Source organism: Coniosporium apollinis (genome assembly GCF_000281105.1).
Source record: "Coniosporium apollinis CBS 100218 chromosome Unknown supercont1.14, whole genome shotgun sequence".
NCBI classification, from domain to species: Eukaryota; Fungi; Ascomycota; class Dothideomycetes; genus Coniosporium; species Coniosporium apollinis.
The window spans coordinates 520,806-535,086 of NW_006913276.1; the positions used below are offsets into that span (position 1 = coordinate 520,806).

Consider the following 14,281-nt stretch of genomic DNA (forward strand, 5'->3'; position numbering starts at 1 on the left):
AAGCCAGCCATGCGGCTGCAGAACCACAGTCACAGGGGGGTTTTGTGGCGTCAAACGATCGTGATCCCTAGAGTAGTTTCACTGATGCTCGAGCAGTAGCATCGGCTTGTTGTTAGTTCGTGGTGCTATGGACGGTGAAGCTATTCTGTCTGCCGCTGCATGCTTCCGAGCGCCGAAAGTGCTCGTCGACTGGGTATCAAACAAATGACCAACACGCTCGCTCTATCAGCTAAACAGAAAGGGCTCGACATGACTGTGAAGAGTAGTGCAGGGGCGGACTGAAGGACGCCGGCGAATTCATGATCGTAAAGCCATGGACCGCTCTCAACAACCCTTCCTGCTCAGACGTGCACTAGCTGTGACCTTGTCACTCCCCGCCGGTGAGTCAGAAATGCAACTCGCAATAGCCGTTGTAGACAAGACTCCGAGCGTCTGGCGCGTCTCCAGTGCCTGTCCAGTAGAAGAGCCCAGCAAGACCGTTCTCTTTGACGTACTTCGCTTTCATCTTCACCGTGTGAGGGTTGTCATACGTAACGAATCCTCCATCGCCTCCGATGCAGTAGGCTGCGCCAGTCCGCTCGTCAACGTGTTCCGTTGCGCCGGGCCTCGGTAAGACCTTGTACTCGAAAGTGCCTTCTTCGCCAGCATGACCTGCATAACTATGTCCTACGCCGGGCGTGCCCAAGAAAGAGCGTCCGTATGCGGGCACACCAAGAAGGATTTTGTTCCTCGGTACACCCTGGGAGATAAAGTAGCTAACAGCTGACTGGCAGGAGATAGTAGCTGCGTCATTATGCGGGCGGTGAGGCGTGAAGAGCTGGGCATGATGTCCGCATGCATCAACCCAAGGACCGGAGAAGTCATAGGCCATTACATTGACGAGGTCGAGATACTCTGCCGCTTGCCCTAGGGGGATGTTGCTGAGCGCCCATTCACCAGCAGGAAGAGCCGAAGTCAACGTAAATCGTGGTGCTGGCATCCAAGCGCGTAGGCGTGCCAGTAGCTGTACGTAGTCGGCGCCCTGCTGAGCGTCGGACGGGTGTTCCCAATCGACTGCCATGAAGTTCAGCTCTGAGGAAAGATCAATGATTGGAGAGCAGCTTACTGTCAATCCCGTCGAGCCCATACTGCAACACCAGATCCCTTGCAGTTCGTGCAAAGTTCTCTCTCGTCACCGGATTGCGCGCGACAGCAGCGAAGGGCTCACTCCCGGCACCTCCTCCGCCTACTGAGAGAATGACTTTCAGCACGGTGTAACGTTGCTTGAGCGCCGCGAAGGATCGCAGGCACCCCTTCACGCCATCCACATCGATCTGAGCATCAGCCCAATCATCGCTGAGCTGGACTTGTTTAGCTTGTGAGCCTAATGGAACAACTGACTGGGGACTGCATACATAGACAGTTCCGTCTGGCTTAACCCTGTGTGACCAACGGTTAGTTCCAGTACACTGCATAGGGGAAGGAGAGTGAGGCAGTGTAACTTACCATGCGAACGCGTAGAAGGCGTGGGAGATGACATCCAGGCGTAACGAGGAAGGCGGCTGGTGGCGATAGATGTGCCAGTTGGGATAGTAAACCGCGTTGGAGTACATGCTGACGATCGGTGGGAATGTTGGTGCTAGAGGAAGTTTCGGTCTGACACCAAAGCTCTGACTTGCGTGTAGAAGCCAATTAGGCCGGGCTGGACCGAAGATGCCGGACATTTTTAGCTGCGTCTCGTAGCGGCGGTGGAGTGGGTCTCCGCAAGCGAAGACGACGTGAGCGCTTCAGAATGCCACACCAATATCTTGCTCCAGCAGCCGGCGTTTGAGGCAGCTGGACATCAGACTGTGCGTGGGGGGCGTGTTTTTATATAGGGCTCCGGGATCAGACCGCGCAGTTCTACGCAGTGTCCTGCAGGCCCCTAGCTGGGAGAGACCACGTCCAGGGCGTAACTGGAACCTCTCGTGGACTGACCGCTTGAGGGGTGATGGACAAGACGATGGCTCTGTGAGACTCGCGGAGAGAGGGTTGAGAAATGGTGCTGCCTGTGATATTCTCCAAAAGGGTCGTTCTAGGTGATATACTCATAGATATCCATACATCGAACACCCAGTAATGGCCAGCCATTGGCTGCTGAGGATATCAGGCCAGCAATACTAAAGACGCAAACAGGCGGGCCATGGTTCAGACGCGCATAAAGCTCCATTGGCCTCGGTCCTCCGGAGTTGCGTCCATATCGGGGTCCTGATGACTGAGACGACAGTAAGGCCATTACCACGGAAGAGAGCTGCGCCAAACTCTACAAACGGATGCCCTCAAGCAAGCCACACTCAGCGTCCGAAGCAACGGGAAGGGGTCATGCTACTGCCCCAGGTCAACGAAGCCTGTACCAATAACGGGACAAGTGCTAGCGTCAACGATCCGCACAGTGCGGCGGCCGGTTGGCATCGACCGGTGCGCCTTCAGGGCTGCAATGAACTATTCCCTGCGCTTGTTGCAGCTTCAGACTGCAGCTGCTCATCACAGGTTGGACTACCCACGGACTCAATCTGCTACTCGTTGGTCATCTTCACATCGAGGGAGTTGGCGGCCGCGGAGGTCGCATCCGAACCGCCGAACATTCAAGCCGCAGCGCAGATCCAAGACGGCGTGCAATATCATCATGTGTGGCAAAGCGCTGTCGATAGACGGTCCAGAGAATGGGGAGCATGGTGGATCACGTTCCTGCGCTGGCGTTCTAGAGTTTGGCAGATCAAACAAGCGCCGGCCGCTGGTGGAAACGATGGAAGTCGGCGCCGCGCAGACAAGCAAACAGCGGAGCCATCCGAAGCTCGAATTCCCCAAAATCTGGGCCGCGTCGACCAATGGCGGAAGATTAGCGAGCACCTCAACGTCTTAAGCCTCCAACACAGGCCCTTTCACCGCCCAAAAATCTACGACGTCTAACCAACTGCTCGGCCTCGCCACCCTCCGCCCTGGTACCCCGCTGCACGCGCACTCCGCTCGCGATATTCGCCTCCCCTCTCCACCCTCGCCAAGCGGCTCTCTGACACGTGCGCACATCCGCACATTTCTGACACCTTGCCAAAACGCTCAGCCCCAGGCCGATCTCTCTCGGCCCGCGGATCGTAGCTATCCCAGGCAGCTGCCCACTGTTCCCTAAGGCTCGACGCTCGACGCCTTACTTCTCATACGAGCAGCTGTTCATTGCTGAGGCCGACGTATCACCCACTACCGGGTCTGCGGTACCACACCAAGCCAAGCGGCGCGTACCAGATCCGGTCCGTGAGAGGAAATGGCAGCAGACACCACATCCAGGCCGACAGTGGCGGAGCAAATCTTGCAACCATCCTTACAGCCGAGTCACAACTTCAGCTTCGACGACTTTCTGAAACGCGAATATCGGTTTGGCCTAGATCCCAATAGACCAGTATGCAAGGCCTACATGCAGGGCCACTGTCCGCTGGGTAACGCTTGTCCCGATAAACACAACCTCCCATCGCATTCATTCAAGTGAGTTCAGCTTTCACTTCTCCCGTTTCTCACCCTATTTTCCTGTTTCGCGGTAGGAGAAGCGGCAGGTATGCACTAGCCGGACCTGCCGTCCACACCTACTCGCTTGCCCCGGCCATGGTTGGATGTAGGCATCATCATCCCTACCAGCCTCACTTCTTGCGTTTTGGCGACGTTCGGCGATGTTCGCGTGGCCCCACTATTCCCTGTCGATCCTTTCGCATTGCCAGGGTGCTCTTTTCTCTCTCATCTCTCAGCACCCCATCAGCAGTTTCACATACCTCGCAGCTGGCACTTCGGTGATCTGAAGGACCCAGGCAACAGAGCCGTCCAAAATGAACATTGCCGGTCCCTCCACCCGGAGCCCGTACATGGACCCGCAAGCCTCATACTCGATAACCCTGGCAAGCGGCCATTCGACTAGCACGGTCCGAAGATCACGTGACTAACACTATGTCTCCCACAGCATGGTCTGCAAGCACTGGCTCCGCGGCCTCTGCAAAATGGGCGAAGCATGCACGTACCACCACGAATACAACCTGCGGCGTATGCCCGAATGCAGCCACTGGGCGCGGCACCAAACCTGCCCCAACGGGCCGGAGTGCCTCTACGCCCACATCGACCCGGACTTCAAGCGCCCGGCGTGTCCGTGGTATGAGCGCGGCTTCTGCCCGCTGGGCCCGTACTGCGCGAACAGGCACGTCAAGAAGGATGCGATATGCAAATTCTACCTTGCGGGGTTCTGCCCGGATGGGAGGGAGTGTAAGGAGGGCGCTCATCCGAGGTATCAAGCGGAGCTCAAGAAGCCGGAGGTCAGGGTGTTCAAGTCTCCCGAGCAGCTGGAGCAGGAGAGGATTGAGCGAGAGATGGAGGCTGAGCGCGAGGCGGAGAGGGAGAGGGAACGGGAGGAGAGAGGGTTCAGCATGGGTGGTGGGCAGCAGAGGTTTGGCGGCAAAGGCAGATGGAACAAGAAGAGGAGGTCTGGCAGGCGGGGCCAGTACTGAGGCTGCTGGTATGCAGTCTTTCGTTACGGATACCCACTATTTTCGCTATAACTACAGGCTAAGGAACTCAGAATCTAATCATGCTCATGCGCCGAGAATTACATCCGTTGAGATGTTGCCAGCCTCACCGGGGAATTTCTGCCACATTGAGTAACCGCGATCCTCCTTTCCAGACCGGAGCCGACACGCGTGGGTGCACGTAAGGCATCCTGCGCACCACTGTGGATGACCATCAGTGCTGGGCAACCCTCGGCTTACCATCTGATTTCGTGCAGGAAACGTCGATCATATGATACCGTGAAGCAGCATCTAACCACTAGACGTCCGCGCAGATCGCTAGCGGATCAGGATGGCCGCCGGCCAATTTTTCATGGGAGTGTGAATCGACCGTTTCATGAAGACTTTAGTTCGAGCTCCCTGTTGGGAACCAGCCCGGCGGAGAGGTGATCTGTGTGCGAATGCGGAAGCCTGTTGAGCAAAGCTGATGCTGACCGGAAAGCGGACCCCGATGGCGGGACACCTTCCCCGGGGATATCAACCTCAAAGAGCATAAGAGGCGCTGCACAACCAGCGACTGATAACAACGGCGCAGCCGTTGTTAGGGTCGAGAAACGGCTATCAGGCGGTGGACGGACCCCAACGCATGACGGTATGCCTGCCGAACGTGCGGATCTGTTCGCCTTGACCCGAAATCCCGGGATTCTTGCGCCAAGCGAGTGCCGCTGATGTTTTGGCGCAGCGAATTGGCCAGCGCCCCTTTCTGTACTCTATCCAATGGCGACTCTTCCAGCCAACGCCTCTCATCACCTCATGTGGTGAGACGCTGCTGCATTGCAAATCGGCGAACCCGCTGCATGCAGGAGGGCTTCTCAACCACCCGGTTACCGGAAGAGGGTAATGCAGGCGAGAAGAGTCGGACAATTTAGCCTCAGCAAATCAGGACGAGGTTTTCATCCTGTTGCAGAACGAGCAGGTCCACCATTTGGATTCCATGAACGTGCCACAAAAGCCGCATACCCAGCCGAGCGGCTGCGCCGCATTCGCTTGTGTGGGTGCGGATCCGGAGGAGGGCCCTGCTCCGTTACCACTCCTTTGCCTCGTATCGTTGGCTGACCGAGTCTGTCCGTTATTGACGGAGAGAGGAGGCCTTTCCGCTGCGCACACTTCGCACGATGGCAGATACGTCGAATTGTCAAACGTGCATCTTGGACAGCGCCAGACGCTGCTAGTCGAACTTGGTTCCGCGCTGGCTGAGAACTGTGGTGCCGAAGGCCTGGATGAGGCAGTGGAAGGTCTCTCGCCGCTTCTTTTTGCATCATCCTCGGCTACAAGACGAGATACCGGACGGCCGCTGCGAACGGGTCGAGGCTGGGCAAGCTCGGTTGCAGGCGCAGACCGCTTTTGCGCTGGTGGAAACATTGATTTTGGCTGTCGCGGTGTTGCAGGCCCATCCAGCTGGAGCCCGCTCTTGGGGTCCCAGCTCAACCCATCCGAACCATGTCCTCTGTAGAAGTCGGCCTCTTCGAGCTTTCTCTCTTCGTTTTGTTCCATGAGCTCGCTCAGGGCTTTGGAGATTGCTACGTTGTTGGCGTCGTCCTCTTCGGCCTTCGTCCGGAATCCGTTGCGTCGCGCCTGCTCCGCTGCTCGATCACCCTCTTTCGTTCCGGCACCACAGTTCGTTGTGGCCATTTGGTTGCGTCGAGTGACTGCATCTGCAATAACCTTGCGCATGTCTTCCCCTGGCCGGACGGAGCTTCCTCCTAGACGTTGGCCAGAGCCCTTGGTGAGGGTTCGACGTTTCTCTGCTGCGGCGCGAGCTTGACGCTGCATCTCCTCAAGTGGGACTCGTCGGCCGCCGAGCTTCTTTCCATCACCCAGAAAGCCTTCTCCAGTGTAGCCCCTGGCAACCAACGTCTGGTACTCGTCGCGCAGCTCATTCCAAAGCTTGTGGAAGATGGCATCGTGAGGACCTCGGACAATATGAGAGAGCTCGTGGAGTAGCGTGTCAACCACCTGCTCGAAGGGCAGGAACTGGCTCGCATCTCCCGGGTGGCGAAGCCGCAATAATATCCGCTGTGTTTGGTTGACGTTCAGACCCATCAGGGCGGGTTCCTCTGGGAAGAATTCGCTGAGAGTGCCGACCTTCCAGCCACGCATGCGCATGATGGGCTTCACTATGGAGGCCGCCTTGCGAAGGCTGTGGAGGGCCTCATTTGCACGAGGGAGGTAGGCAAGGTGCTCGTAGGCGTCGAAGTGCGCGTCTATCTCGCGCATCTTGGGTGCTTTTTCAAGTAGATGCTTGGCTACCTGGGTGACTTTGCCGTCTCTCCTCTCTCTGTTTGCTAAGAACTGTAGGCGGACGACGTTGGTGAAAACGTGGTAGCCGCTCAACACGACGACTGGGACAAGCAGGAAATGTAGCTTTCTGGGAGGTTGTAGAGAGTTATTGATGAAGGGTAGATTAGGTAGTGTGGGCCACGTCAGCTACTGACCACATGAGTTGCCACAGGAAATGAAAGCGAGCCGAGGGAACTTCCGCGATGAACTTACACTCAGCCCAAGAGAGGTGGTCGCCGCCGACATGGTAAAGCGGGCCACGGGCTCTCACGAAGAGCAAATACGGCCCCTGGGCGATTCTGCGAAGTCCCATAACTATCCGTACCTAGAGCTCTTATCGCGGGTTCACGTGCTGATAGTCGTTCTGCGGAGCCGCTGCTGGCCGTCATCCCATTCAAGCTTCACCCCTCCGCTGACAGGCCGCTGTCAACCATCCCCACCACGCCTCAGTAGCCAACACTGCTATCACTGCTATCACTGCTATCACTGTGTCACTCCCATCTACACCTAGTGAGTTCGCGACGCACAGTCCCGAGATGACCGCCGACGACCAGCACTTCCTCGACATAGTATGGCCACCGAGCATCCCCGGCAGTCACCAGCTGCTGACTAGCATATCCTAGCTCGCCGGCGTCTCCAGCGATATACGCAAGTTCTCCGCCGACGTCGCGGATGCCACAGACCGACACTTCGAATCCGTCGCACTCTCCATACGAGAAGCGCTCGCCTCCGCAACATGGCTGCCTCAATCCGCTCGACCGTCACGCCGCCCACCGCCTCCGGTCAAAGTAAGCCCTCCAGCTGGGTATCTAGCGCAGGCGCAGGATTGGGTGTCGCGCAATAGAGCCATCACGGCTGCTATCGTTGCTTTCGTGGGAACAGGCGCCTTCCTCATCTACTGCAAGCGGAGAGGCTACGCCAGAAAGCGAAGGGCGAGACGGGCCAGCAATGGCGCAAGGAGGGAGGTTGTCGGTAGGTGCAGCTCAGGTGCATCTCGAGCACGGTGTCTGACATTTGTGCAGTCGTCGCAGGTCCTCCCAGTTCCCCCATCACCAAATCTCTAGTACTCGACCTCGAACGGCGCGGCTTCATCGTCTACATTGTTGTGAACAGCAGCGAAGAAGAGCAGACCGTCCAAGCCGAATCGCGCGTCGACATCCGACCGCTGCACCTCGACATCGTTGATACATTTGCTACACAGGCCGCGATGGAGCGTTTCAACAGCATCCTTCTGTATCCACATCATGCTTTCTCTGGCGCATCTCCTCACAACCTGAACTTCGCCGGTATCATACTCGTGCCGGACCTGCTTTACCCTACGGGCCCAATAGAGACCGTGACACCAGACCTGTGGAGTGATGCGCTCAACGTCAAGGTACTCGGCACCATCGCCACAGCACAAGCATTCCTACCTACAGTATGCGAGTTCAAGGCGAAGGTTCTCATGCTTACCCCGTCCATCGTATCAAGCCTACGACCGCCCTTCCACGGCGTGGAGAGTGCCGTCGTCGGTGCATTGGAAGGCTTCACATCATCCCTACGGCAGGAGCTCGACACCTTAGGCATTAGCGTCTGCCACTTCAAGCTCGGGACGTTCGACTGTGGCGCCGTGGGCGGCAAGTCCCATCTCGCGACCATCGGGGATCCGCAGACGGACAGCTGGCCGCCATCCGCCAGGGCGCAGTATGCCCAGAATTTCGTCACGCAAAGCAGGATTGCGGGCAGCAGAGGCCTCTTCAGCGGAAACAGCACGGTCGCGAAGGGGAGCTCGCTGCGGGAACTGCATAATGCGGTCTTCGATGCGCTGACCCAGAAGCGGCCGCGGAAGGTCTGGAGAGTCGGCCGGGGAAGCGTCGCTTACGACATTGTCGGTAACTGGGTGCCTGCGGGCATTGTGGGCTGGATGATGGGTGTGCGCATGGTGTCACTCGATGAGGTGTCTGAGCCGAAGCTGGAGGACAGCGTTGGTACTTGGGAGAGGGTCGAGAAGGCTGTCTGAGGCGCGGTGGGTTAGATTGCAATCTGAGTGCGTGATATTACCTATGATGCTTGTGGAATTGGGCAAGCTGGCGCACGTGGAAAGGAAGGTGTATGGGCGCATGGAGCATCTCCGATCTGGGGGCATGGTCTCTCCTCTGATTGCATTGCTGGGAAATTATAAAATTCGTCTGTTGTGCTCATTCCGGAGCTGCGGAATCTACTAGCGCTTTAGGAACTTTACCTATTCGGTGTTGCTGGCAGCTACCTACGGGCTGACGGTCCGGACTGACAGCTGCACCCCAGATTGTGGCTTGCGCGGGCATGGAAGGCTGCGGGAACGGTTCCTGAGGCGTGCAAACCGCCGCTCCTGCGGACATGCTCAGTTTACAGCTTCGGAGATAAATCGTCGCCTCGTCAAAGCGTTGTCGAGAGCATGCTCTGCCCTCGATCGTCAGCTTACCAAGATGACGGTCTCAAAAGGAGACAAACTTGAAATAGGATGCCATGGCAGGGTCCCCCAAGCATAAAACCAACAGCAGCGGCAGCGCTCACTCGCCGGGCTTTTCTCTAGTGATTCAATAGATCGTTGGATTATTTGCTGACATGTGACACCCGGGCCTGCCGTTGGCTGGAAACCATGTAATTCCCCAGATCATGGCTGCATTAGGAGCGGTAGGGCTGCGCCGGCCGGCAAAAGGTGCCTCCAAAAAGCCACAAGCCCGCCGCCATGCTTGCAATTGAAGCTTGGCCTCATCTTGTGGCGACGCTCATGAATGCGTGGGAGCAAAAAGCAGCAGCGCATGTTAGAATGGTGTGATCTTGCGGCCAGCTTCAGTCTCTCACACTCTGCTACATCCACCATCGGAAGCGTGCCTCTTTTGTAATCTTTCTTACGTAGTCGCCCGGCGTGTGGCTTGCAGTACTTTGGTACGCTCGCCCGTTGAAACTGCACTCTGCAGGGTCTCCCGTTCGTGGTTCGGCTGGCCCGCGCACCCGCCGCCAAGTCGAGCAGGAATAGGAGAAGATCCCGTCGTATTGACCCTCGCCGACCTCAAGCCATCATTCGCCTCAACACCATCCCCCAAATCCCTCCCAGTCGGCTGCTCTCGCCTCCCATTGTCAGTGTGCTTGCCGTTCTCCTCTTCTTTCTCCACACTCGTTTGACCACCTGTTTTCCCGTCCTGCACCCAAAGCAACAACGGTAATTCTCGAACAACTCCCTCGAACCAACTAGCTTGCCCCACGATTCCAGTCGCCGCCTTAACTCAGTCTCCATACAGCGCTTCAGCACATGCGACTTCGATGAGCCACCCGTTTTGCATGCGTGCACCTCATAGAACATCAATTCTGCATTGTCGACTGCCAACCAGCGCCGGCTTGCGCTCATTCAGCAACCCCTAACAAAGGCCGAAGCGTATCCCCATCATTCTTTGACGCCACCAAGTCTACAACCATCATCGCACACACACTCCGACATTTGCGCAATGGCTAGACGGCCAGCTCAGCTGGACTTGAGGTCCGAATCAGAAAACAGCATGCGATTCCCGAGCTTCTCCTTAGGAGACCTTCCCTCTCCGCGGACTGGAGAGATTCCGCCGGCGCTCTCTCCGCTGGATGCATTCGCGCTCCAGTCACGGCTGCTGGCTCAGCGCTTCGATGAAGAGAAGAAGGCTGGCAGACGGATGAGCAGGCTACCGCCTATGGTCGTTTCGGAGGAGCTCTCCCACCGACCTGGATACTTCCGCTCTGCCTCTGGGGGCTCCGAGAGCGCCGCCGACGATACACCGGCAATCGTCGACGAAGACACTACCCCGCACTGCGCGATTGAGAACACGCAGGAGCGAAGACCGGTTTCTCATTACCCTTTGATACAGTCGGATGATGGGTCTGTCGGACTGCTCTCATACCAACAATACAAGAGCGTGCTAGCCCCGCTACACGAGAGCGGACAAAGCATCTCCGAGGCTCCTGGATATTTTGGCATTCCCAGGTCCCAGTCGCCCGAAAACTTCAAAAGCCAGGCAAGCAGGATAGATGGCCCAGCCCGTGTCCCACCGACTTTGCCATACAGCACTTATCCCCCGCAGCAGACACCAAGCGTTCCGCGAAAACTTACCGTAGGCTCAACCGCATCCTATGGTCTAGGCAATCTGGCTCCGCCCAGGTCACCTGGCCTATCGAGATCTCCGCGAGTCACACCGAGCATACGGTCGGTGGCTGGCGATAGCTCCGACGATGCTGAGGGCGCGTCGCTCAGCAATTCAGCAGGCTCGCTCCCAGCGCGAGATCTTTCTAGCAACACGAGCATTTCGAGATCCCACTCGCCATGCTCTCCTTACAACGCGCCAGTGCAGCGGTCCCCTTCCCTGTCTTCCGAGCACTCCGTGAGTGGCACAGGGCTTCCTCGGCCGGCGTTCAACTTCTCCAGGCCAATCAGCAGAGCTGGCAGGCCGTCATTTGATACAAGGCCATCCTTTGAAACCAGACCATCATTTGACTCGAGGCCATCATTCGACGCACCGTCCCGGCAGGCTTCCGGAAGCAGCGCGAATATGAGGCCTTCATTCGAATTTCCTACAAGGAAAGCATCCGGTAACAGCCAGGCTACCTCCTGTTCGGAAGATTCCTTCCACACGTCCGCCAGCGTTTGCAGCGAGGACTACGTGGACGCCCCCGACTCGGAAGAACGTCCGGGCACCTCCTACATCTACGCCAGTTACTCCTTACCCAGGGGCAAGCGGATGGAGCGCGAGTCAATCGACGCCAAGAAGTTCCTCAGCAGCCAGTTCCAGTCAGACGATCAGCCGCACCCCAGCAGCAGCCGGCGAGGATCCACAAGACTGAGCTTGACACGGCCACCCTCTCCCCCGACGCCCCAGAAGATCCCTCCCAGCCCCCGCCGTCCAGTGACTGCAGACCCAAGCATCCTAAACCGCACTCGCTCAGCAGAATCTCCCCAACCACCCCGCCCCTCGCCCTCCCCCCCCCCCCCCCCCCCCCCCCTCCCAGCCCCCGCCGTCCAGTGACTGCAGACCCAAGCATCCTAAACCGCACTCGCTCAGCAGAATCTCCCCAACCACCCCGCCCCTCGCCTTCCCACAGCCCCCACCCCTCCTCGCCCTCAATCAGCTCGCACACGACATCCAGCACCATCAAAGCGCGCCTCGACCGCACCAAGCCCACCTCGGCGGAAATCACACCAGAGCAGCACCTCGAGAAAGGCATCCAGAGCCACGAGTCTGGCGACCTGAAGGAAAGCACCTACCACCTACGTCTAGCAGCCAAAGCCGGGCTCCCCACCGCAATGCTGCTCTACGCGCTCGCCTGCCGCCACGGCTGGGGCATGCGGCCCTCGCCCGCCGAAGGCGTCACATGGCTGCAAAAGGCGGTCGACACATCACAGCTTGCCGTCGCGGACGACGAGGAGGTCGCGGCCTCGCAGTCAGACAACTTCCTCTCGAGGAAAGAACACAAGGCGCGGTTTGCGCTGAGCATCTACGAGCTGGGCGTCAGCTACATGAACGGCTGGGGCACGAAGATGGACAAGGGCCTCGCGCTGAGATGCTTTGAGATTGCGGGGAACTGGGGGGACCCGGATGCGCTGGCTGAGGCGGGGTATTGCTATGCGGAGGGGGTTGGGTGTAGGAAGGATCTGGTCAAGGCGGCGAGGCTGTATCGCGCGGCGGCGGAGAAGGGCGTCAGCATGACGGGCAACTCTTGGTAAGTCGGATCGGAGCCCGGTTGTCGGATGGTTAGTTGGGAACGACTGGGCTGACTGGTATGCGTAGGATCTACAAGGAAAAGTACATGGACAAGGCCGACGATGATCGAGGCCGTGCGGCGGGCCGCAAGCTGTCGAACGCGGAGAAGAAGAAGCCGCGGGACAAGTCGCGCACGAGGACCATCTTTGGGCGGAAGAAATCTACAGCTGCGTAGCAGCGCCCGGTTTCCTTTGTATGATGTGGTGTATCTCTTTTGTTCAGTACCCAGGGGACAGGCAGGTGGGACGGCGTTCTGGATGGCTGCTGCATGGTCTGGCATGGCGCACTACATCCTTCTTGTGGATCCTGGTTTCTTTGCTGCGGGGTTTGCTTTGCTCTGCTCTTGCTCCCCTCGCGGGCTTTCTTCCTTTTTATGGATATCCTCTGGCGCTGCATGTGCGGCCGCCTTCTTCTCTGTTAGGTCTACTCGACGGGAGACGGGTGCGGAGGAAACTGCTCCCTCGATCTCACCTGCGCGGATGAGGGTAAGCCTTGATGGTTCTAGGGTAATGTTTCGTGGGTCATGGAGGGGGCGGTTGTGGTTCAGTCAATTCTGCCCCTGCGCAGTTACCCAAACTTTGCTTCCCGGCAAGGCCCGCAATACCAGACTGTGTACTCGACTGAAAAGACGGATGAGGCCTATACAGTTTGAAAACTTCGTATCTGCGCAAGGGTATCTCCTATGCGGCTGTTCTCAGAAACGCCAAAACTTCATCGAAATTCAACAAACCCCACCGAACACCAGAACACTCCGAACCGGCTCACACAGGCAGCTACCATGCCCACCACCCCCGTCCAGTTTTCGGCTTATAGAACGCGGTGAAGTAGGATGCGGTGGATCTGTTCCGATCCCTACATACAACCAGCCTTAGCAATGAGTGAGATAACTGAGCTTCGGATAAGACTGAGCTCACATGTCCTTCTGCCACTGTTTGAACTCCTTTTGCTGCTGCTTTTCGTGGTCTGCTCGGTTCCATGCTTTCGGGGGCAGTGGTGATGATTGAGTCTTGGACCGGAGCTTCTGGAATAGACTTTGGGTTGTGGACGGCATTTGTTTTTGAGCAAAGTGAGTGGGCGACAGATGCGTTGGATTTGGCTATGCGTAAAGCTGGAAATCAAGGACACGGCAGATGCAGTGCTGGGCGATACATATTCTATAAGGTAAACAAGTTGAGGCTGTGCACGAGGGGGGCCGCAGGCTGTGTATCGTCGAAGCACGCGACTGCTCCCTCCTATACCTTGTCTCTTACAGTAGGAAGATTATGCGCCTTGCAGTCGACGCTTACTGTAACCTATCCTCAAAGCGCGCTGGTCTTTGAGTCCATGTCTGAATCCGCAATTGAGCTGCATTAGAGAAGGTCCTGTGGCATCGGACGCCTAAGAGACAAGTGAATCAGGGAATTGAAGACGACTGGAGCGACTAACTGGACGCCGCAGCTAGGATCAAGGCTCTGTGAACTTGTTCTTGCCGCATGCCTGCCCACCGGTCAGAGGGTGAGGTGGGACGGTTGGTTTTCCACACAGCGAACGCTCTACATGCGGTTGGGCGGCACGCCCAAAGGCGATCTAAAAAGTACGCGGCGGGTCCTTCCGCTCGAATTCGGTGATTCAAACCCGCCGCGTTTATTTTAGATCGCCCAACAACTAACGTTCGCCTGACGGTCACCTGACGGTCACCTGGCGGCTACCTGGCGGCCACCTAAC

The 14,281-nt window shown here is 57.6% G+C and overlaps 5 protein-coding genes across 5 annotated transcripts; 3 read left to right on the forward strand and 2 right to left on the reverse strand.

The window, feature by feature from the left end:
• Nucleotides 1-385: 385 nt before the first annotated feature.
• Nucleotides 386-1,592, reverse strand: W97_03564 (chitinase; the record flags this gene model as incomplete). Its single annotated transcript, XM_007781460.1, has 4 exons — nt 386-1,053; nt 1,106-1,340; nt 1,395-1,419; nt 1,486-1,592. The coding sequence occupies 4 exons, from the start codon at nt 1,590-1,592 to the stop codon at nt 386-388; spliced, it is 1,035 nt and encodes a 344-aa protein (XP_007779650.1).
• Nucleotides 1,593-3,962: 2,370 nt separating this feature from the next.
• On the forward strand, nt 3,963-4,499 carry W97_03565 (uncharacterized protein; the record flags this gene model as incomplete). Its single annotated transcript, XM_007781461.1, has 1 exon — nt 3,963-4,499. The coding sequence occupies one exon, from the start codon at nt 3,963-3,965 to the stop codon at nt 4,497-4,499; it is 537 nt and encodes a 178-aa protein (XP_007779651.1).
• A 936-nt stretch (nt 4,500-5,435) lies between these two features.
• W97_03566 (uncharacterized protein) lies at nt 5,436-7,082 on the reverse strand (the record flags this gene model as incomplete). The annotated part of the gene is made up of 2 exons (XM_007781462.1): nt 5,436-6,983; nt 7,050-7,082. The coding sequence occupies 2 exons, from the start codon at nt 7,080-7,082 to the stop codon at nt 5,436-5,438; spliced, it is 1,581 nt and encodes a 526-aa protein (XP_007779652.1).
• A 290-nt stretch (nt 7,083-7,372) lies between these two features.
• Nucleotides 7,373-8,835, forward strand: W97_03567 (uncharacterized protein; the record flags this gene model as incomplete). The annotated part of the gene is made up of 3 exons (XM_007781463.1): nt 7,373-7,405; nt 7,460-7,808; nt 7,859-8,835. The coding sequence occupies 3 exons, from the start codon at nt 7,373-7,375 to the stop codon at nt 8,833-8,835; spliced, it is 1,359 nt and encodes a 452-aa protein (XP_007779653.1).
• Nucleotides 8,836-10,300: 1,465 nt separating this feature from the next.
• Nucleotides 10,301-12,752, forward strand: W97_03568 (uncharacterized protein; the record flags this gene model as incomplete). The annotated part of the gene is made up of 3 exons (XM_007781464.1): nt 10,301-11,717; nt 11,882-12,536; nt 12,605-12,752. 3 exons carry the CDS (start codon nt 10,301-10,303, stop codon nt 12,750-12,752), a joined length of 2,220 nt encoding a protein of 739 aa, XP_007779654.1.
• Nucleotides 12,753-14,281: the final 1,529 nt, after the last annotated feature.